The sequence below is a fragment of the Acipenser ruthenus genome, chromosome 35 (genome assembly GCF_902713425.1).
Source record: "Acipenser ruthenus chromosome 35, fAciRut3.2 maternal haplotype, whole genome shotgun sequence".
NCBI lineage: Eukaryota > Metazoa > Chordata > Actinopteri > Acipenseriformes > Acipenseridae > Acipenser > Acipenser ruthenus.
Genome location: NC_081223.1, coordinates 7657893 through 7683023, shown reverse-complemented (window position 1 = coordinate 7683023; position 25131 = coordinate 7657893). Strand labels below are relative to the sequence as shown.

At 41.9% G+C, this 25131-nt stretch overlaps 1 protein-coding gene across 3 annotated transcripts in view; it reads left to right on the top strand.

Annotated features, from left to right (window-relative positions):
* LOC117397300 (major histocompatibility complex class I-related gene protein-like) overlaps window positions 1-25131 on the top strand; it is a 74302-nt gene that overhangs the window by 9088 nt on the left and 40083 nt on the right. For all 3 annotated transcript variants that reach the window (XM_059007574.1, XM_059007572.1, XM_059007573.1), the window contains exon 2: window positions 5080-5340. In XM_059007574.1, coding sequence (XP_058863557.1) covers window positions 5080-5340 — 261 coding nt within the window. The remainder of the gene's footprint in view (window positions 1-5079; window positions 5341-25131) is intronic.

Below are 25131 nucleotides of genomic sequence, written 5' to 3'. Positions count from 1 at the left end.
GACGGGCCGCCGTTCCCGCCTCCGCCACCAGAGGGGAGACGGGCTGCCGTTCCTGCCTCCGCCTCCGGAGGGGGACGGGCCGCCGTTCCCGCCTCCGCCACCAGAGGGGAGACGGGCTGCCGTTCCTGCCTCCGCCTCCAGAGGGGGACGGGCCGCCGTTCCTGCCTCCGCCTCCGGAGGGGGACGGGCCACCGTTCCTGCCTCCGCCTCCAGAGGGGGACGGGCCGCCGTTCCCGCCTCCGCCACCAGAGGGGAGACGGGCTGCCGTTCCCGCCTCCGCCACCAGAGGTGACACCAGCGCTGCTCCTGCTGGAGGGTCCAGGTTCCCTGCCAGCGTTCGTGTGCTTGGAAGGTCCGGGGCCCCCGCTATTGAAGAAAGCTTGGGGTATCTGACATCAACCCCGCCCACCACCGCCCGCTGAAATAGCCCAGCCAAAGGACATAAGGGGACTCTTGGGGGGAGGGCTTGGGTTCAAAGGGGGGGGGGGGTTTGGCTGATTGCGGCCTGCGTAGGGCTCTGCCCTTAAAAATACTGGCAGGGATAGAGTTAAATTCTCTTCCCTGCCCAGGTTGATTGTGTCAGGTGGGAGCAATCAATTAATTAATTATTCAATGATCACCCAGCCATCTGGCATAAAGGAGGCCTCAGCCTCCCAGTAGAGACGGAGTTCTAGAAAGAGAGGAAGCAAGTGTGTTTTTCTGTGTGTGCTGTTTTTGTTCAATTTTGTAGTCCAGTGAAGGTAATGCCCAGCCTGGAAACCTTATTTTTGTAAGTTTCGTTTTGTGCTTATTGTCTGTGTTTTAGAAACCTTTTGTTTGGCCCTTGTGCCTGTTTATTTTGTGTTTTTTATGTATTAAAAGCTTTATTTTTGAACTTTTCACACTGTCTCTGAGTCTCAACCTCTGTCACCCTGTCACAATCCCATTTTCCAAAGAAATCCTGGAATCATTAAATCCACAAAACCACTTTGCAACCTGTACAAGATCCAAAGCATCAGTAATGTCTTTATGTACATGTAGAAACATTACATGATTCATACGGTTTTGTGCCATTGTAGATTTCAGGTAAGTTTTAATTCTGTGCATTGCTGAAAAGCTTTGTTCTGCAGTTGCATTGGACATGGGATTGTGAAATAGAGGCGAATATGTTTATCAACTTCTGCAAGGAGTTGGTGTGCCCCCTCATCAATACATGCGGTGCACTTCCATCATCAATGCGTCTTGGTAGCTGTCGAATCCGTTTGGCAGTGATGGTGGGTTGGTTACATCTTTTGAAGCATCCAAAGCATCTGCATACAGTTTAGCAAAGTATGTGTCGGAGCTCATTCTAGTTAAGTGTTCCTGAAGGGTGGCAGTGCAAGTCATGGCAGTCTCTGCAGTAACAGTCTTTGATTGCAATACTTTAGCGACCTCCTCACTGGCAGAAAAAAAAAAAAAAACTTGAAGGCAAGCTTTCAGTCCAAAGAAGGTATCAAATTTTTCCATAAGAGAAGTCAGTCCTGGAGATTTTTTCACTGCTTCCATTTCTCCCCCATCAATGATAACAGTGTCCAGTGTATTGAGGATTGCTTGATAGTTTTCCAGCATTGACTTGATAGCTGGTGTTCTTGCTGTCCACTGTGTTTGACACAAAGGTTTCAGTGACTTGTGGCTCTCTAATGGGAATGGTGCTTGCATGGTTTCAAATAGAGACAGACTTTTTGCAGAGGCATGAATTGTGTTGTGGACTTCATGAACTGCTTCAAATGCACTTCTAACCATTAGGCAACTAATAAGGCTGTGATTTAAGCAATGAATAAATAATGCTTTGGGATTTTCTTTACAATATGTATTTTATTGTGTTAACGCGAGACACCACATTGGTCTTCGAGCAAGTGTAGCTATCATCAACACAGCGGAGGGCAAACACAAGCTTTTCATAACTACTTACATCCTTGGTTTCGTCAATAACAACCAAAAATATTTCTGACTGCTTGTTTGTCGAAACAAGCTCTTATAGCCTCTGCAAGTTACTTTGATCATCTGTATGTCCCCTAACTGCCAGCCCTTGTCTCATAAGATATTGGATACATTTCAGTTGCTACAAAAAACAAAAGCAATGTGTAGCTTGCTTGGTTCTTTGTTTTTTCTGCAGTTGCAGCTGCACATCCACATTCACTTTTCTGGTGTAAGCGTGTACTTTATAAATGGATTCTCTATGGTAATTCGATTTCTCGTGGGCATTTAGTCTTCCTGCACAGTACTTCAGTTATTCATGCCAATTGAAATAAACTCATCATCTTCGCATTTCAAAAAGTTCAGTTTATTGATTGTAGCAAATCGACACAGCATGCAGAAGGCTTTCTTTCAAGTTTCACAAAGCAAAAGCCATGTCATAGTTTGTGCACCAGAGCTCTGCCCCCTTTCTAGGTGACCGACTTCCTTTTAACTCTGGGAATGAATTGTCAGGCCAAACAGTCCATGAGCCCTCACAGGTCAGGAGGGAGATTTACCACCAAGAATCATTCTATTTCTGTCACAAAGATTTATTCAGATTTTTCAGAAAGTAATGACCATGCAACAGAGTGCATTCAATTAGGTGTAGGATTACAAAACATAATAATAAATTACAACCAAACTCAGAACTTTCTCTGTACAATACTGTGACAGGAAGGCGCAAGGGATGAGGCCCAGAGACAGACTGCAGTTCAAACAAAAGACTTAATTAATAAAAGACACAAAATAAACTGGCACGAGGGCCAAACAAAAAGGTTCTTAAACACAAAGACAATAAACACAAAGTAAAACTTACAAAAAATAAGGCTTCCAGGCTTAGATTTGCCTTCACTGGATTGCAAAATGAACAAAAACCCCAGCACACAAAGAAAAACACCCTTGCTTCCTCAGCTACCTCTCCCTACTGAGGCACTGAGGCCTCCTTTTATGTCAGGTGGCTGGGTGTTAATTGATTGATTGATTGCTCCCACCTGATGCAATAAACCTGGGCAGGGAGGAGAATTTAACCCCATCCCTGCCAATATTTACAAGGGCAGAGCCCTACTCTGCCACAAATACATTTGTCAAATATCTGTATTGCCTACCATTCAAAATTTTAAAAATCATTTTTTGGGATTACAGTTACCTTACTTTCTCTGACCCTTTTCTGACCTGCATCAGCCAATCTCACGGCTGTAAATCGAATGAATTGAACAACTGAAGCTGCGTACACTGAAACAATTAAAAAATATCTCTTAATAAAATCTACACAATCCATTGTTCCTTTATATCTTAGTATAATTTGTATATATACAACAGCAAAAAAGGAGAGTTTGATGTGTTTTCTTTGTCCAGTAAGAATGTTTGCCTTCAGTTGATATGATTGCAGCTGGCTCATAGTAAAACATCACACAGTTGGGAGATAATAGGAGTGCTAATAGGAGATATTTCAGCTGGGATGCACAGTGATGTTCATCTTGGTGAGAGATGTTAAGTTTCCTACGCTGAATTTTGTACTTGTGCACCTGTACTTTGGAGGTGAAGCTGAGTGCAGCATGTGTGTGAGGGTTTCTTGGGGTGAATTGAAGACGTACCAATGTGGAAGATAGCTGTGTTTGGATTAGAAATGGAATTACAGTAGGTCCTTTAAAGACAACCGTTCTGAAACATTTTGCAAGAAATACAGCAAAAGTGCCTGTTGGTCTACTAGCATTCAGCTTTTTTAAATCCCCAAGACCTGCTTCACCAAGGAATATACGCATTAGCCTTTGCTGTGTTTCAGGATGTTCAGCTGCAGATGCATCCAAAGCAAGTTCGTATATGAGATCCAGAACGGAAGGAGAAACATGTGGACTAGCATCCAGTTTTTGTTTGAACACCTTTTTCATCAGATGAGTATGAAATTCAGGCAGTCTGGGCAGAATGTCGGCTGTGACGCAAATGCGATAATCTTTGGGTGTCTGTTCGTTGTTCTGGGACTAGCAATACAGATAACAGCAGTGTGTAATGCTCCAGGAGCGTATCGGTAGATATGACGACAGCTGTAGTTGCTCATTGCATCTCAGCCGCTGCATGCTGTTCTCAAAATGACTTTCATTTTAATGCAGTTAGAAGCCTCCACCCACTCAGGGGTGCTTCTCATCATAAGCCTGCTCCACACACTGTGCAGGACTGGCCAGCTGGTGCAAATCCATTGGTTGTTCTTTAATCTTTTTTTCTTTTCATATCATTGTCTCCCTGAAAGTTGTCAAAGATCGGGGGATCAGCACAACTTCAGCTTTCTTTAAGGATGCATCATAAATGGTAATGTTTTGTCTGGTTACATACCAGAGTGCATTGCACAGAACCTGTACCAAAGAGTACAACTGAAATCAAATTTCTAATGTACAAAAGCATTAAAGTATACAAAATATATGGTCCCAAATAAGTCCGGAGTTAAATAAAAAATCATATAATTTATTACTATTATTAAGTCTCTTTTTTTCATGAAATTGGAATGCAATTGCTGGTTGTCCCATTGACAAATATGAGTTAAGAATTGCTTTTAAAGAGGGACAAATGAAGAACAGGTCAAATATTTCAACCAGAAATATGGAGACTGGGCAGGTCTGAAGATAATTACACTTTCTTGCCAAGATGTGCCGAAGGCAAGAGTTGTATTTGTAACAAACACCATGGCAGTCGATGGCACTTTCAAAGTGAATCAATGTAGTTCTTAAGTTACTATATTCAACACATGAGCCCTACAGCTTAATTATTGCATCTTATTAAAGTTGGCTTTAAATACACACCTGTGTAATATAGGCACCTTCTGTATATGTAACAGACTGAAGAAAGATCCGCCCTTTTCCTGAAATAATTCCACCAGATCATTGTTTCACTAGATTGTAGAAAGTATAAAGTATAAAGTACACATTTCTACAGTGGTTAATGGTTTCCTGGGGCCATCATAGAATTCTGCACCCTTGTGTGAGTTCTTTCTTGGTTTCTGTGATCACAGAATTCTGGAGAGACTGGTAAATGTCAGCTGCTCACTGACACTGTGTGTTTTACTCTGGGATTATTACAATATGTCACTAATTAGCATTTGTATTCCTCTTCCAGGAACTCATTCACTGCTTTCTTTTGGAGTGGCGACGTCAGAAGGGACTGAACTTTCAGAGCACATAGCTGTGGGAATGGTGGATGATGTGCAATACTCGTACTTTAACAGCACCGTGGGAAAACCTATCCCCATGTTTGACTGGATGACTACAACTATGGGTCGTGAGTTCTGGGACAGACGTTCTTGGCATATTCTCCTTGGTCATGATATCATGAAATGGAGAGTGAGAAATATAGTCCAGCACTTTAACCATACTGGGGGTGAGTAAAGACACACACAGCCCCTTCTATCAGCACTGCTAGGGGCACACAGGGGACACAATCTGATTATTGTCATGGAATGTAGCATAAAACTGTTCAGAGGAAATTCAGTCCATGTGACATAAAAAGCATAAGTCAGTATTCAATATGAAGGTGTTTCACTATTTTAAAGTGTTGTTTTAAATCACTCTTCACTGTGCAGTGTTGACAGGTCCATTCTGAATTAATATTGCAGGTTTAGATCCCATTTAAGGAATAGATTGCTATACTTAACCGACCTGTGTACCACACTGTGTTCCTTTCATTGTCAGTCATTTGAAATATTTCTAGCCATAGTCCCTTCCTCTTGTTGAGATCATTGTCTAGAGCAGGGCTTATCAAACTCTGGGATAGTAGATCCCCCTTGGTTAAGAAAAACTAACCCCACGTCCCCCCTTTTTAAAACTGAAAAACAACTTCAATGTGTAAAAGATGCTGCACTTTTGCACACACATCACACTGATCATTACAAAAGTTTCTCATAGTAAAAGCATAGCATGGTAAAACATAGGTAAGCACTGTAAAGAATAGCGAGGTATGGTAAAGTATATTATTAATAAACATGGTAAATGCATTATATAACTGGGAAAACTGGAAAAAAATCATGCAGAAATACTGTGGTAAATTTTTATAAGGGGAATCTGTGGATCCAAGCCAAGTAAAGTAAAAATACTTTTCATCACATTTTCTGGGCTTACATTTTATTGAAGTTCCCACTTCATGATGACAGCCTCCATTGCTGTAGTGTTGTAGTGTTTTTCTCCTCTTGCCAGAAAACGATCCTGAATATAAAACCCCTAAGTTAAATATTTCTCTGCACTGTACACTACTGAACTGTGCCAGGACCACTACCAACTGATTTAACAATCCCACCCAGTTTGTGAAATGTAGAAATGTGGGAAACGGGTTACAAGTGTACTAAAATGTTACATAAACTATGTAGACATATTACCACAATCAATATAAGCAAATAGGAATAACATACCACTGAGAGTGCCTTGCGAAAGTATTCGGCCCCCTTGAACTTTGCGACCTTTTGCCACATTTCAGGCTTCAAACATAAAGATATGAAACTGTAATTTTTTGTGAAGAATCAACAACAAGTGGAACACAATCATGAAGTGGAACGAAATTTATTGGATATTTCAAACTTTTTTAACAAATAAAAAACTGAAAAATTGGGCGTGCAAAATTATTCAGCCCCTTTACTTTCAGTGCAGCAAACTCTCTCCAGAAGTTCAGTGAGGATCTCTGAATGATCCAATGTTGACCTAAATGACTAATGATGATAAATAGAATCCACCTGTGTGTAATCAAGTCTCCGTATAAATGCACCTGCACTGTGATAGTCTCAGAGGTCCGTTTAAAGCGCAGAGAGCATCATGAAGAACAAGGAACACACCAGGCAGGTCCGAGATACTGTTGTGGAGAAGTTTAAAGCAGGATTTGGATACAAAAAGATTTCCCAAGCTTTAAACATCCCAAGGAGCACTGTGCAAGCTATAATATTGAAATGGAAGGAGTATCAGACCACTGCAAATCTACCAAGACCTGGCCGTCCCTCTAAACTTTCAGCTCATACAAGGAGAAGACTGATCAGAGATGCAGCCAAGAGGCCCATGATCACTCTGGATGAACTGCAGAGATCTACAGCTGAGGTGGGAGACTCTGTCCATAGGACAACAATCAGTCGTATACTGCACAAATCTGGCCTTTATGGAAGAGTGGCAAGAAGAAAGCCATTTCTTAAAGATATCCATAAAAAGTGTCGTTTACAGTTTGCCACAAGCCACCTGGGAGACACACCAAACATGTGGAAGAAGGTGCTCTGGTCAGATGAAACCAAAATCGAACTTTTTGGCAACAATGCAAAACGTTATGTTTGGCGTAAAAGCAACACAGCTCATCACCCTGAACACACCATCCCCACTGTCAAACATGGTGGTGGCAGCATCATGGTTTGGGCCTGCTTTTCTTCAGCAGGGACAGGGAAGATGGTTAAAATTGATGGGAAGATGGATGGAGCCAAATACAGGACCATTCTGGAAGAAAACCTGATGGAGTCTGCAAAAGACCTGAGACTGGGACGGAGATTTGTCTTCCAACAAGACAATGATCCAAAACATAAAGCAAAATCTACAATGGAATGGTTCACAAATAAACATATCCAGGTGTTAGAATGGCCAAGTCAAAGTCCAGACCTGAATCCAATCGAGAATCTGTGGAAAGAACTGAAAACTGCTGTTCACAAATGCTCTCCATCCAACCTCACTGAGCTCGAGCTGTTTTGCAAGGAGGAATGGGCAAAAATTTCAGTCTCTCGATGTGCAAAACTGATAGAGACATACCCCAAGCGACTTACAGCTGTAATTGCAGCAAATGGTGGCGCTACAAAGTATTAACTTAAGGGGGCTGAATAATTTTGCACGCCCAATTTTCAGTTTTTTTTTTGTTAAAAAAGTTTGAAATATCCAATAAATTTCGTTCCACTTCATGATTGTGTCCCACTTGTTGTTGATTCTTCACAAAAAATTACAGTTTCATATCTTTATGTTTGAAGCCTGAAATGTGGCAAAAGGTCGCAAAGTTCAAGGGGGCCGAATACTTTCGCAAGGCACTGTACATTAATTCTGATACTACTGTAATTCCATTTCAAAATACTTTAATTTTTTTCTGGGTTGTTTTCTGGTAGAGTATATAAACGTACAGTGCACATAATGAAGCAGATACTTAAGGAAGGTGTAAGCAGAGAATATAGTATTTTTTTAAATGTGTCACAACATTTAAAATTCTATGTTTTTTGTTTTTGTCCATGACGTATATTGCACTTTATTATTATTGCAGTAACATGTAGATCTATTATACATCCGTAACTTCAAACACACATATTACACTCTTCAGTAATACTAAAGAAACTAAATAAAGTTTAACATACGTTTAGACAAAACTGAAGAAGACTTGTGTATTACTGTTTTGGGTCCCCGGATGCTCCTTTGTGTATTTCTTGTTATGGTCACGCATTACAATATTATTATTGGGTCAGTCTACAGAAAGGGAACAAATTGGGGTTCGAAAAAAAATTGAGAAATGTATGTGATATTTCTTTTAGTAATACAACCAGAATTGAATAAGAAAAAACTTATCAGCATATCACAGTACTCAGCCGACCTGAAATTGTTATGTATTTTTGTATATTTTGTTCAAATTTCTTTTCGCACATAAATCATCATAAAGTCATTACCGTAACTTAACTGTATAAATACAAATATACATCAAATTGATTAGACATTACACAGTAATGAAAATATTTCATTTTTCAAAAAAATTATTATTTATTGACTAATATAATGAAAGTTAAACTTAGTTTTGGCACTTACATCAGGTTTTGTACTGATATTTTTAAATAAAAAATATGTTAGCAATGATGTGGCAGGATGACTCGAGTGGTGAGACTGGTTAGGAAGCTGAACCGAGACTCAGATACAGAATGCTGCAGTTTAAGGGCTGAAGTGCGTATTTATTAACAAATAACCAATAACAAATATCAGGTGCCACAAATAACAACAAAAACCCTCACCCAAGCAGTGCTATCTCGGTGAGGTACAACACAGACAGGAGCGTTTCTCTCTCCAGGGTTACTGCCGCAAATGAGCTCTTTAGCTTCCTTATATACCATGTGGCCCTCCCTAACTGACACCTAATTATCTCATTAGGGATAACCACATTCACACATGTATAGTGTGATCCATTAGCACTCAGGAGAGGAAAAGCTAAACCAGATTATTTGTGGAAATAAAATCTCTGGGAATCCATGGCTAGGCGGATCCTCCTTCCTCCGGACAGGCTAGCTAAAGGTCTTATAGTGGTCACAGAAAGGGTTATTTATTTATTTAGCAGATGCCTTTATCCAAGGTGACTTACAGAGACTAGGGTGTGTGAACTATGCATCAGCTGCAGAGTCACTTACAGTTACATCTCACCCGAAAACGGAGCACAAGAAAGTTAAGTGACTTGCTCAGGGTCACACAATGAGTCATTGGCTGAGGTGGGATTTGAACCGGGGACCTCCTGGTTACAAGCCCTATTCTTTAACCACTGGACCACACAGCCTCCTTATATTAGTGTTCATGGCAGCATTGAGTCTCTTTTTGAAGGATCAGAGGGTCTTCCGCTTCAACAACTTCATCCGGTAACCTGTTCCAATGGTTCACCACCCTTTCTAGGGAAAAGTTCCTTCTCCCTTCCGTTTTGAATTTGCCCTTCTTCAGCTTCCATCCGTGGCCCCTGGTTTCTGAGACCTGGAAAACATAATTCTTTGCAGTAACTATCATGGGGTTTTGTGGCAAAGTGATAAGTGGTAGGTGCAGGGGTGATGCAGTGCAATAATGAAACACAGAGAGTTATAATCCAGTTTGGAACAGTTTTTAATCGTATCCAGGTCTGGTGACCAAACAATAATCCCCCGGCAATACACAGCAGTGTGTAGAGCACGGCAGCAAACAATAATAACTGGTTTTGCAAACCAAATAATAGTACACGTTATCCGCCCCACAATACAATACAATACACCAGTCCGGGTGCATGCAGTAGTGTTGGTGGTGGGTGATAACAATTTAAACAGTGACTGTGGTGTTGTTGTTCCGGGTAGTGCTGGCCAAGGCGACAGCTCGGGAGACGTGTTAGCTGTCTAGTGAATTTACAAAACAAAAGACAATTACTAACAGCGACAAAAAAAAAACAAAAAAAAAACACTCACGAATACTGCTCACAATAATTCACAGAGGATCTCTCCCGGTCCTTCCAGTTTCCAGCTCTGAAACCAAGCGAAGGAAAAGATTTATGATTCTCCCGCCCCTTTATGCCATTATTGCATGACCCCTTGGTAAATGATTGCAGCTGTCTTTACTGTCTGCAGCTGCTACATCGTTTCCCTTCCGGGTCAATAAGCATGGTGTCATGTCGTTAGTAGTGAATACTGTTTCAACTAATTTATCTTGTGACTCATTAAGTAAAAATGAAATGAGTATAAAATAAGATAACATTTAAGATTTTAATGAGATAATTAGAATCAGGTGTTTAAATAATTAGGTAGATCTTCAGGGGTGAGTTTAAGAGGCCCCACCCTATATAAAGATCAGAAACTTTGTGAGTTTGGTCTTCACCATACAGGTGTGTGGAAATACGTAATGCCATGATCAAAATAAATCTCTGAGGACCTCAGATAAACAGTTATTGATGCTCATCAGTCTAGAAAGGGTTACAAAACTATTTCTAAGAATTTGGGGCTCCACCAATCCACTCTCAGACAGATAGTCTACAAATGGAAAAACTTGAAGACCACAGTCACTCTACCCAGGAGCGGTCGTCCTACCAAAATCTCTCCAAGAACAAACCGGAAAATCATCAAGGAAGTCACAAAGAACCCCAGAGTAACATCCAAGGATCTGCAGGCAACTCTCACCTTGGCTAATGTGAGTGTTCATGACTCAGCTATCAGAAAAAAGACTGAAGAAGAATGGTGTTCATGGAAGGATAGCCAGGAGGAAACCACTGCTCTCTAAAAAGAACATTGCTGCCTGTCTGGAGTTCACCAAAGAACACATAAATGATCCACAAGACTTCTGAAACAATGTTCTCTGGACAGACGAGTCAAAGGTAGAACTTTTTGGCCTCAATGAGAAACGTTATGTTTGGCGAAAACGAAACACTGCGTTCAAACAGAAGAACCTCATCCCAACCGTCAAGCATGGTGGTGGGAGTGTGATGATTTGGGGCTGCTTTGCTGCCTCAGGACCTGAACGGCTTGCCATCATTGACACATCCATGAATATTGCATTGTATCACAAGATTCTAGAGGAGAATGTCAGGCCATCCGTCCGTGAGCTGATCCCCTGATCTGTGCCTTTCAACAACTTTGTCCCGGAGTTCTTTTGAAAGTGCCTTGGTGCTCATGGTTGAGTCTTTGCTTTGAAATGCACTACCCAGCAGTGGGAACCTACAAGAACTGCTAAATTTATCCTGAAATCATGTGAATCACTACAATTTAACACAGGTGCAGGCCGCTTAACTTGGTGTGTGATTTTGAAGGCGATTGGTTACACCTGAGCTAATTTAGGATTGCTATTACAAGGGGGGTGAACACTTATCCAACCAAGCTGTTTCAGTTTTTATTTTTAATTAATTTTCTACAAATTTCTAGAATTTTTTTCACTTGGAAGTTGTGGGGTAGGATGTGTAGATAAATGAAAAAAAAAACTATTTTAATGCATTTTAATTCCAGGCTGTGACAGGAATCGCTAGTGGTGATGTCAGACCAGAAGAAGGCACAACAAAAACAAAAGGTACGGTGCAGTGGCGTGGGCGCCGTTTTATTTAAAGCAAACAAAAATAAAATATTTAAACAAAAATAAACACTGTGCTCACCGATTAAAATAAAAGAGTAAACAAACACAAATCTCGAACACAAAATCAACAATAAATAATAAATAAACCATACAGGTCAGGCTGGGCAGTCGCTGTCACTGTTCCTGTATGTTATAAATTTAGTTTCGTTTTCACACGATCACTCTCGCTCTCGCTCCTACAACACCCACCCTGAACTAGAGAGCTGCAGGCTTTTTATAACAGGTGACCATCTCCCGATTAGCAACAAATTAAATCGCCTAATTAATTCGGGAGATGGCCACCTTCTGCACGAGTTTTAATTATATACCATGTGGATGGGGTTTCCCATCCACATTACTAAACAGTATAAAATAAACCAATGGCTACGCCGTCAAAATACAAAACAATAACACATACGGCGCTCTCCGACATAAATACAATACAATAAAAATAATACAAAATAAATACACTGCACAGGGGCGGAGGGGGAGACCCCGATCTAAAAATAAACAAAACAATGTACAGAGCTGCTCGCCCTTACACAGGCTATAAGGCAACAAAAAGTGAACATTTTGAAAGGGAGTGTAGACTTTCTATAGGCACTGTATATGTCCCTTTCATTCAGGCAATACAGCATTTAGGGAATCGGGTGATGCAGCGTATACTACCACGGCTGCTGAGGAAGCATTCAACACCGCGGTAGTGGGCACTTGAAAGGGAGGTGGCAGATACTGATGAAATGGACTGAAGTGCATCAATTCGTTCCCAAAATTGTCACTGCCTGCTGTATCTTAACAACAAAATGAGGTATTCAGGAATCAGGCTGCCTGCGAGAAACACAGGGAAGGTTACCAGTGTTGCCAAATCTCATGAGAAAAAAAAAAGCGGCACTACCTTTCAAAACAAGCCCAAAACAAGCGCCCCGTGTACGAGTATGGATGTTTATGCAAACTCCAACCCACGACTCAAAAACAAGACCAATCCCGCTTATTATAAGCGGACTTGGCAACTGTGAAGTTTACCTCAGTCGCCAGTTTCAATTTGACAGGAGAAATCTGAGGAGGCTTGTGCTGTCAGAGATGCTCTCCTTTCTTTTAAGTTGTGTTGGATTTACTGCTGTGTCAAATTAATTGTCAAATATTAATGATGCAAACAAATAAAACACAATCCATACGTTCATTTACAATTTTACTTGCTGGATGTTGTTGTGCTGTTTTGGGCGATCGAGCAGGCTCATGATATCCAGTTCACAAACTATATTTACTAACGTGGAGGGCAGACACGCGTTGTCTTTGGACATAGCTGGGATCAAAAAAAGGACGGGAATTAATTCAGTTAGACATTTAAGCAGCTCACTTGCTCTTTGTCTTTTTAACTTTAGTGTAGTTTTTACAGCAAGGGTATTCTCAAACAGCTGCATTAATATTATAACATGGGCATAACGCAGTTCATGGTAAGTGAGTGTCATGTTGTAAGTAAGAGACATACAACATGACAGGCCAGACACAGCAAAAAACAATAATAAAGAAAAACCACCCGCATTAAGGTGAACTACACTGCTAACTATAAAATCGCCCATCAGCCACTACTTTCTGCCATCTTGGAATCCACAGTAACAACTGACCTGCTCCCTTGCAATATTTATAGTTAAGGATAAACACACTCATTAACATTTACACATGAAATGCAGGTTTCCATGCGAAACTGGGCGTGAATTTTCCTGTGTGTTTCGTCATTTACACGAGTAAATGAGATTTACCCTATCCCTGTCTTTGGCCATTTTGTTCGGCCACAAACCTGATTTACCCAAGTAATTCTCCCAAACGTGCACACGCATCGCTATTTCACGTGTAAATTGACCCGCCATGTTTGTTTATCCCTTAAAAATCTTGAATACCTCTATTAAGTCACCTCTAACTCTACTTCTTTCTAAGCTGTATAGATTCAGCTCTTTCAGTCTATCTTCATATGACTTTCAATCCTGGAATCAATCATGGTTTAAACATGTGTTCTCTAATTTGCCTGAGGACACCAGGATAAATTCCATCAGGCTCCAGTGATTTTTTAATTTTTTTATTTTAAGTGATGCTAGCTCCCTTAGTACAGTACTTCCTTCACTTTAATAACTCCAGTAGCAATGTTTTTGTAGCTTCTGTTAACTTAGGTATATTGTGTAAATCTTCTTTTGTAAAGTACTAAATATTGATTAAGTACATTTGCGATTTGATTGTCTTTAATCACTAATTTACCACTGCTGTCATGTATACTGCTAACTTCCTCGTTTATTTTCCTTTTAGCGTTAATGTATTGGAAAAACCCTTTTAGATTAAGTTTACTATCTACTGCTACTTGCCTCTCTAATTCTGTTTTCGCTCTTCTAGTCAAATCCTATATTATTATTATGTTCACTGTCATATGAATTGCCTAATGAGAAACGGCAACATAAAACCCATTCAGCATTATTATTATTATTATTATTATTATTATTATTATTATTATTATTATTATTATTATTATTATTAATTTCATTTTTGTTGTATTCATTTATTTTTTATTTAGAATCAGAGATTTTCTTACCCCCCCAGTTTTCTCCCTAATTTGTAATGCCCAATTATTCTTCTCCTCACCGCGGCAATTCCCCACACAGCTCAGGGGACCCACAGGAATCCACGAGAGTCCTCTGAATCTCGCTGTCCTTAGCCGGCTTCCTTTTTACACCAAAGAACTTGTAAGCAGGCTACCGGTCCCTGGAGGACAAGAGACCAGCCCAGCAAATATCCACCCCCAGGCTCACTCGGCGCCTGGCCTGTAGGGTCGCTGAAGAGCAATGAGGAGAAACAGTGTCAGCCGGATTCCCCCTCCATAACCCGGAGGCACCAGAGCCAATGCAGCGCCCCTTTTGGAATTCCCAGCGAGCACCGGCAGTCTCACACAGCTGGATTCGAACCGGCGAATCCAGACTGTATAGCTCACCCTGCACGCTGCAGCAGTGCTTTTACTAGGTGAGCCGCTCTGGGACCCCGTTGTGTTCATTTCTATTTAAGTTTTATTTTTCATTTATTTTCTACATTCCATTTGTTTCTATAGTTGTTAACTGAATAATTTATTTCACGATTTTATCAGAGTGAGTTTCCATTTACGATTATAACACTGCCTATAACAGACTCCTACTATTAAACTGTTCAATTCTTAATAAAGACTATAATTTCAAAAACCCCAAGGTGAGAGCCAAATGGGTTAAGATTAGGGTAGTATGTGTTGGAGCCACCGCCTTTGATTAACCGGAGAGGTCCAGTACAATAAGAGACCTTAAATGAGTGCAGGTAAAGCAAGGCAAGGACAAAGGGAATTAGATTAAACAATCAAGGCTTTTTTATAACAAATCTTAAATATAGGTACACCACCAGTTTATCTGTAGCTGTTCCAATAAAAAGGACAGAAACTAATTCCAACTGTAAAGCGCTTAATAGGCTAAAAGGGGAACACTGGACATCTAAAACCCATATTAAATATAACTAACCAAGTGATCATAAACAAAGTAAATATAAATAGTGTATTGGAACTGTGCTTCAAACCAAAACAATAACTGCATAAAGAAAAGTATGTAAAATAGCTAACAAACCCAAGCAAACAACCAGATCAAGTGTTTCCCAGTATTTTAGTAGAATAGTAAAGATTAGTGCACCTTAAAAGAAAGTAAAAACAGACAAAGTAAAATACAAGATACAAGACAATAAAATGCACACAGTTTTCAGCCAGTCCACTCACTAGCTATACTTAAAAAAGAGGGGGAGAGGTTGTTAGGGTGCCCGCTTGGTTAAAGTAGCAGGAAGGACACAAGACAACAGAAGTATAGTGAACCATTGTGAAATGTATTTATAAAATAGAAAAGTAAAATATATGAACTTTCTTTAACAGTTCTTTAACAGTTCTTGTAATAAGAGTTTTACAATCTCTTGTTGTTTCAAACCCCATTTAGTTAAGGACCCTTTGTTTATTTCTTACATGGAAGACAAAATTGCATTTTTTCTAGAGACCAATGACTTACCTGGTATGGATCCATCATTGCTTTGGGAAACTTTGAAGGCCTATTCTAGGAGACTGATAATATCATACTCCTCCTGCAAGAAAAAAACCCCAAAACAACGGAAAATACAAGACAGTTAGAAAAAAAATTATAACTGAATGAGAAAAGAAAATGATAGCATCCCCCAATAAAAAGATTGCTCGGGAATTAACTACTGCCCGCGCTTCACTAGATGCTTTGGTCAGACAAGAGGCAGGCTGCATGTTATTATACGCAGGACAGCGCTTCTATAAATATGGCAATAGACCAGGAAGATACCGAGCCAAATTCTTGCAGGGTCATAGAGAGAGTAACGTCATATCATCTATTAAAGAGAAGTATAAAAATAGAAAAATGTTAAAAAAGACATCAATAATATCTTTAAGCAATATTATGAGAGCCTATACAAATCTAATTGTGGAAATTCCACCTCAGACATGCGTGCTTTCCTAGATAGAATCAATATAGCACAGATCTCGGACAGTGAGAGATGTAGCCTGGAGGAGCCCCTATCCAAAACTGAGCTCACAGAAGCAAGACAATGTCTAAACAATAACAAATCTCCAGGCCCTGATGGATTTGGAATAGAATTCTATATAAAAAAATGTGTTCTGTCCTTAATCAGCCGTTGCTTAACATGTTTAATGATGCATTCCAGAAAGGCATTCTGCCCCCCTTACTTAGCTCAGCCAATATAGCTTTTATTTTGAAACATGAAAAGATCCCAAAGAACTACATCATATAGGCCCATATCCTTATTGACTACTGATGTAAAGGTCCTTGCTAAGGTGCTAGCCCGATGACTTGAAAGTATTTTACCTAATATTATTAACCCAGATCAGACAGGATTCATACAAAACAGACGCCTGTTGAATGTAATACAGCACTCACAAAATACAGAAGTAGAAACTGTTATAGTTGGTTTGGAAGCTGAGAAAGCATTTGATAGGGTGGAGTGGCCATATATGTTTGAAGTATTGCAACGTACATGCCTGGGAGAGAGGTATATCAAATGGATTAGATTTCTGTACCAGAATCCAATGGCTTCTGTAATCACGAACGGTCTATGTTATGAAAAGTTTGTTCTTGGTAGGGGTACAAGACAGGGATACCCACTCTTGCCACTGCTGTTTGCTTTGGTAATTGAGCCATTGGCTGAGGACATGAGGTGTCATCCCAAAATTCATGGTGTTCAGATTGATGGAACACAACACCGCCTGTCTTTATATGCAGACGATAAATCTTTTTGACTAAACCTCATATCTCTAAACCTCATATCTCTATCTTATGCAGGCCTGTATTTTTATTTTACATCTACATTGAAATTCTAATTTCAGTTTGTATTTCATTTAGGATATGTAAATACATGGCACAGGGGTATTTAGCTATGACATACAAACTCCATTGGCATATGTGACACACAAATCCATGCAGACGATAAATCTTTTTGACTAAACCTCATTTCTCAGTACCTAGACTAGTAGAAGTGATTGAATCCTTTGGAGCTTTCTCAGGATACAAGATGTTATGCCAACAAACTCCTCCCAGGCTCACCCTCTACATTCGGCGCCTTTTCGGTGGTCACCAAGAGGTATGACATATTTGGGAATATGGATACTTATGTTTGGGGAATTTATGTAGTGTGAAGAATGGTCAGGCTATTATTATTATTATTATTATTATTATTATTATTATTATTATTATTATTATTTATTTCTTAGCAGCCACCCTTATCCAGGGCGACTTACAATTGTTACAAGATATCACATTATTTTTACATACAATTACCCATTTATACAGTTGGGTTTTTACTGGAGCAATTCAGATAAAGTACCTTGCTCAAGGGTACAGCAGCAGTGTCTCTTACCAGGGATTGAACCCACAACCCTCCGGTCAAGAGTCCAGAGCCTTAACCACTACTCCACACTGCTGCCCGTGACGATAATAAGTGGAGGGAGTACCAGGGACGTGGGGAAACTGGTATTTCGCCCTCATATAAAAGAAAACCAAAACAACAAAACTTCAGTTCCCAAAAGCCCAAGCACAGTAAGAGATCAGGTAACCTGGTAGCAGGGAAAATGGACGATAAAAAAGGACCCCCGGAGTGTACAAGTGTGGGTGTAGGAGCTTGTAGCAAGGATGTAACTGGGTTGCTGTGAGACTTTCGAAAAGTAGAAGAGAATAAGGTATTACAGGCGAGTAGTACCGTTTTATTGTTTTGTCAGACCTACGTTTGGTCAAGAGATAACGTGTGAAAGAACCGTGTGTGACGTTAAAAGGATTGTGTGGAGCAAAGGATTACTAGGAGCAATAGAAAACGCCGTGAGTACTACATCCTGGATAGCGGCACCCAAGAGGTAAACAGCATTTAAACTACTCTCTGTTTCGTTGAAGTACTGCTGAGTGAAACCTGCCTGGTGAACTGGGCTAAACCAAAACATTGACTGTTGTGAGTGTACTATCGGTACAGCCGAGTGGAATTACAGCTGCACTGTCCGTCATGACAACGGATTTAAAAAGCTGCGGGATGAAGTAATAAATGAAACACCCAGCCTGGGGAAAGTGTTTTTTAAAATATCCTGTTGTCGTAAAAACCATAAATTCGGGACAGGATTATAAATTACTGGTGATAATACCAAGCAGGGGAAGGTAGTACCTGGGACTCTGAATATTTACAAAACCCTGTGCGTATGTCTAGCCAGTGCTTTACATATAGAGGGCGAGTGGTGTGTGAAACAGATGCCTGAAAGTTGGTGTTTTAAGGATTGTTTTATTATTTGGTTTGGAACAAGTGTTTTTATTTGCTTTTGAAGAAACCCACGGAAGCCAACACGTTGTAGTTTTAGTAATTTGTGAATACACCAGGCTGGCTGTTAAAAAGCACCGCTCCAGGGAAAGAGTGGTCCACAGCAAGGGGAAAATTTAAACAACCTGGAGAAGCAGACAAAGGATTACAAATTGATAATACATTGAGGGTTGCCAAAACGTGGACACGGTCTATACTTACCTATGGGGCTGCAACTGTGACCAGTGTCCACCAGAGGGCAAATGGGAATACCTACCTGTGTTCCTGCACTGTTCTGGGGAACAGTGCCACCTGCTGGCCCCAATAGAGATTCCCCGAGGTATACTGAAGAAATATACCAGAGTCTACCGCACTCAGTAATCCAGACACGAAGTGACTTTTTTTTTACCTTTAAGAAGGTTAGCTTCTGCAGGGCTAGATAGGGGGGAAACAAGTGTATTTTGTTTATTTGTTGTTTTTCATTATTCATGTTTAAATATAAATAAACTTACCAGTTTATTATATTGCTTTCGTCCTGTGTGCTCTCTCCGACTGTAAATTTGGCTTCCACACCAAACAAATTGTTTACAGTAGGGATATTTTTTCCCCAATAAAGTAAAAAAAAAAAAAAAAAAACCTTAGAAAGATGGACTCTGTCTCTTATGCGAAGAGCAGGAATAATCAAAATTGTATATGTCCTTCAAATGATATCAGTACCACTTCTGAGCAAGGATCTAAAAAATATTCATCAGGCAATAAGAACATGGGCGGGGGAAAAACCAAGATACCAACTACCAATAAAAATAGGTGGATTGGCAATTCCAAATCTTAGATTTTATAATTGGGCTGCACATTGGAAATGTATTAGAGAATGGTTTGCACCTGGCTGGATATAGAATCTGATGCAGTGAAACATGATAATCTGACATGTTTACTAACAATGGAAAAAGCTTATCAGGGGAAATGTTGTTCTGAGCAATACATTAAGGGCATGTGTGACAGAGATCGAATGGTGCTTGGTGTTAGATCTCCCTCTCGTATAGTGTATACTTGCAAGACGGACCACATACTCCTGACACCCCAAGCCTGTCACCCTTATAACTCCGCCTCTGCAGTGACGCAATTTCCAAGTTCTCACATTGATGCACTGATCACATCCATGTGAAGTCGTTTTTTTTTGTTTGTTTACGGAACCTACTGGGCCAAAAAACACAGAAACTGGACGTTTGAGGAGTGGAAGTTGGTCTTATGGACCGATGAGTGAAAATTTGAAATATTTGAATCCAACCGCCGAGTATTTGTAAGATGCAGAGAGGGTGAGTGCAAGAGTTCTGCATATGTGGTTCCCACTGTCAAGCATAGAGGAGGCAGTGTCGTGGTTTGGTGTTGCTTTGCTGTTGACAGGGTTGGTGATCTTTACCAAGTCCATGGCAAGCTCAACCAGCATGGCTATCATGGCATACTTCAGAGGCATGCCATTCCATCAGGATTACGGCTAGTTGGGCAGTCGTGTTTGTGAGGCTGTTATTAAGGCAAAGGGTGGCTATTTTGAGGAATCCAAGATTTAGAGACAATTTTCAATTTTCTTGAACATTGCTTTGATACTCCTTATGTTTTGTTTTGTATATTGTAACATGTTTTCATTTTCAAGTATTTACAGAAACGTATACGACGTAAAACATTGTCAATTATGAAAAAACCTAGTTTCCAGCAAGTGTACTCAAACTTTTAACTGTGTGTGTGTGTGTGTGTGTGTGTGTATGTATGTGTATATATATATATATATATGTATATATATATATATATATATATGTATATATATATATATATATATATATATATATATATATATATATATATATATATATATATATATATACACAGACGTGCTCAAATTTGTTGGTACCCCTCCACAAAAAACGAAGAATGCACAATTTTTTCTGAAATAACTTGAAACTGACAAAAGTAATTGGCATCCAGAGTTGTTTATTCCATATTTAATTGAAATCAGACTTTGCTTTTGATTTTTTATTCAACATAATATTGTAAATAAGAAAACAAATGAAAATGGCATGGACAAAAATGATGGGACCGCTAACCTAATATTTTGTGGTTGTTGTACAACCTTTAGAGGCAATCACTTCAATCAAACGTTTTCTGTAGCTCTCAATGAGACTTCTGCACCTGTTAACAGGTAGTTTGGCCCACTCTTCCTGAGCAAATTGCTCCAGCTGTCTCAGGTTTGATGGGTGCCTTCTCCAGACTGCAAGTTTCAGCTCTTTCCATAGATGTTCGATAGGATTCAGATCAGGACTCATAGAAGGCCACTTCAGAATAGTCCAATGTTTTGTTCTTATCCATTCTTGGGTGCTTTTAGCTGTGTGTTTTGGGTCATTATCCTGTTGGAGGACCCATGACCTGTGACTGAGACAGAGCTTTCTGACACTGGGCAGTACGTTTCGCTCCAGAATGCCTTGATAGTCTTGAGATTTCATTGTGCCCTGCACAGATTCAAGGCACCCTGTGCCAGGCGCAGCAAAGCAGCCCCAAAACATAACCAAGCCTCCTCCATGTTTCACTGTAGGTATGGTGTTCTTTTCTTTGAAAGCTTCATTTTTTCGTCTGTGAACATAGAGCTGATGTGACTTGCCAAAAAGCTCCAGTTTTGACTCATCTGTCCAAAGGACATTCTCCCAGAAGGATTGTGGCTTGTCAATATGCATTTTAGCAAATTCCAGTCTGGCTTTTTTATGTTTTTCTTTCAAAAGTGGAGTCCTCCTGGGTCTTCTTCCATGGAGCCCACTTTCGCTCAAAAATCGACGGATGGTGCGATCAGAAACTGACGTACCTTCACCTTGGAGTTCAGCTTGTATCTCTTTGGCAGTTATCCTTGGTTGTTTTTCTACCATTCGCACTATCCTTCTGTTCACTCTGGGGTCGATTTTCCTCTTGCGGCCGCGCCCAGGGAGGTTGGCTACAGTTCCATGGACCTTAAACTTCTTAATAATATTTGCAACTGTTGTCACAGGAACATCAAGCTGCTTGGAGATGGTCTTGTAGCCTTTACCTTTACCATGCTCGTCTATTATTTTCTTTCTGATCTCCTCAGACAACTCTCTCCTTTGCTTTCTCTGGTCCATGTTCAGTGTGGTGCACACAATGGTACTAAACAGCACAGTGACTACTTTTCTCCATTTAAATAGGCTGAATGACTGATTACAATATTGGAGACATGTGTGATACTAATTTAGGAAACTAATTAGTTTGAAATATCTCTATAATCCAATTATTTATTATCTTTTCTAAGGGGTACCAACAAATGTGTCCAGGCCATTTTAGAATATATTTGTAGAATAAGCAATAATTCATCTCTTTTCACAGCTTCTTTGCTTTATTCTATGACATACCAAAGGCATGCAAGTATACATGATAAAATAGCTTTTAATTTCATCACTTTTCAGGAGGAATGAAGCATTATTTCAATGAGCTGTAAGGGTACCAACAAATTTGAGCATGTCTGTATATTCAATGGCCTCTATACTCGATACTATACTTTTTTTTTAGAGCTGTAAATGTTGACATAAAATGCAAGTTATTGAGTACGATCTCCTCATACACAACTGTCACAAAGACGGCCAGAGTGGGTTGCGTCAGACCAGAAAGGAATCCAAACACAGACAGAGACGGTGGTTGTGATGAGCCAGACCCCTCCTGGTCTGACGCTTGGAGGCGCGGCTATCCCACGAAGACACCACGTGTCACAAAGACGGCTGCAGGGAGGAACTCAGACCAGAGAGAGAAACACACAGACAGACGGTGATGATGAGAGAAACTGAGTGCGATGGTTGCACTCAGCGTTTAATAACAAATAAATAAAAAGGTTTAACAAACAGAACACAAAACAGGACACGGCACTATATGCCAAAATAAAAGGACAAACAAAACGGACTAGACAGTGCACAACACACAGACGAACAAACACGGTGAGTGAAAACACTTTAACTATTATTCTTCTTCTTATTATTATTATTACCTCAGTCTCCAATCCCGTTCTCCACTCACCGAACACCTAACCCCGAGTGCAAGAAATGTGCGTCTATATATACTATTGTGCTGGGATTCAATTACTAATTAATTATTCACTTGAATCCCAGCACGTGAATTAATTCTGTGCAACCCCGTGCTCACATATTACATTTAACCAGCACGTGAAGTGATTTGTGCTCTCCTCGTGCCTAAATACAAATCTACACTTTTTAAATACACGTGAAACACAGACCCGTTTATATCCCGTGTACCAATGACTATACACCAACATTAACATACGCACCATCCAACATACAACACAGATCACACAAATGCACACAGGGGCGGGGCACTTTGCCACATATACCCCCCCTTGTGCGCAGCACACATGGCCTCAACGGCCACCTCCCCCCTTAAAAACCCAGCAGTCCAGAACAAAGTCTCGGGCTGGGAAGGGAGGCTTCAGTGGGCCCTTGGCTGGCAATGCTGTCAGCACCCCTGCCGGTAGTGGCACGGCTGACAGCCTGTTGGTCCCGTCCTGCAGCGAAAAAGCTGCGGGGGCAGGTGGTCCCCCGACCTCCCCCTTCTTCGTAGCCGGCAGCTCCCTCCTGTGGGGCTCCGGCCACAAGAACTCCTGCAGCGAAACTGCTGCTGGGGAAAGTGGTCTCCAGACCTCCTCCCCCTTCTTCGTGGCCGGCAGCTCCCCTTTCTGGGGCTCCGGCCACCGTACTCCCTGCGGAGGTACGGGCAGCAGAGGCAGCTCCTGCTCCTCTGCTCCGGGCGGTGGTGGAGGCAGAGGCAGCTCCAGCTCCTCTGCTCCTGGCGGTGGTGGAGGCAGAGGCAGCTCCAGCTCCTCTGCTCCTGGCGGTGGTGGAGGCAGAGGCAGCTCCTGCTCCTCTGCTCCTTGCGGTGGTGGTGGTGGAGGCAGAGGCAGCTCCTGCTCCTCTGCTCCTGGAGGTGGTGGAGGCAGAGGCAGCTCCTGCTCCTCTGCTCCTTGCGGTGGTGGTGGCGGAGGCAGAGGCAGCTCCTGCTCCTCTGCTCCTGGAGGTGGTGGTGGCGGAGGCAGAGGCAGCTCCTGCTCCTCTGCTCCTGGAGGTGGTGGGGGCAGAGGCAGCTCCTGCTCCTCTGCTCCTTGCGGTGGTGGTGGCGGAGGCAGAGGCAGCTCCTGCTCCTCTGCTCCTTGCGGTGGTGGTGGCGGAGGCAGAGGCAGCTCCTGCTCCTCTGCTCCTGGAGGTGGTGGAGGCAGAGGCAGCTCCTGCTCCTCTGCTCCTGGAGGTGGTGGAGGTAGAGGCAGCTCCAGCTCCTCTGCTCCTGGCGGTGCTGGCTCCCTCTGCTGTGGCGGCTGGGCATGTGCACGCCGTGCTGCCTTCAGCAGCATAGCGAGAGGCTGCTGGGGGACACCAGCATCCTGCCCTTCTCCCCCCCAAAAAATTTTCAGGGGGTTGAGCCTGTAACTCCTCCCCTTCTGGCTCTTGGGGCTGAACCAGCAGGCATTTTCCCTCTGCTGGTGGCTTGGGTCCCAGGGCTGTGGAAGCCCCGACTTGCCTCCCTTTGGGCTGGGGACGCCCCGACTCCTCCCTGTTGGGCTGTGGACGCCCCGACTCCTCCCTGTTGGGCTGTGGACGCCCCGACTCCTCCCTGTTGGGCTGTGGACGTTCGGGCTCCCCCCACTCAGGCGTAGGACGTTCGGGCTCCTCCCACTCAGGCGTAGGACATTCGGGCTCCTCCCACTCAGGCGTAGGACGTTCGGGCTCCTCCCACTCAGGCGTAGGACATTCGGGCTCCTCCCACTCAGGCGTAGGACATTCGGGCTCCTCCCATTTGGGCTGTGAAGGCAAAACCAGCAGGCATTCACCCTCTGCTGGTGGAGATGGGGACAGCAGGTACTCACCCTCTGCTGGTGGAGATGGGGACAGCAGGTACTCCTCTGCTGGTGGTCCTGCTACCCGGGCTGCTGTTCCATTTATGGTTGCCTCCAGGTAGCTGAGGACAAACTCCACACCTTCCTCCAAGGTGTTTGGGGTGTGTTCCTCCTGATAGACCTCCCATCTCTCACTGTCCATCATCCACAGGGCCCGGACGACTATGGGCAGAGACTGGGCCTCCAGCCCAGCATTCTCAAGGAACCAGCCCCGTAGTTTGATGGCATCTTCTGCCATTGACTTTTTTTTTTCCCAAAACAATATTTGTAATCCCTTTTTTTTTTTTTTTTTTTTTTTTTTTTTTTTTTTTTTTAATCCAGACCCCTCCTGGTCTGACGCTTGGAGGCGCGGCTATCCCACGAAGACACCACGTGTCACAAAGACGGCTGCAGGGAGGAACTCAGACCAGAGAGAGAAACACACAGACAGACGGTGATGATGAGAGAAACTGAGTGCGATGGTTGCACTCAGCGTTTAATAACAAATAAATAAAAAGGTTTAACAAACAGAACACAAAACAGGACACGGCACTATATGCCAAAATAAAAGGACAAACAAAACGGACTAGA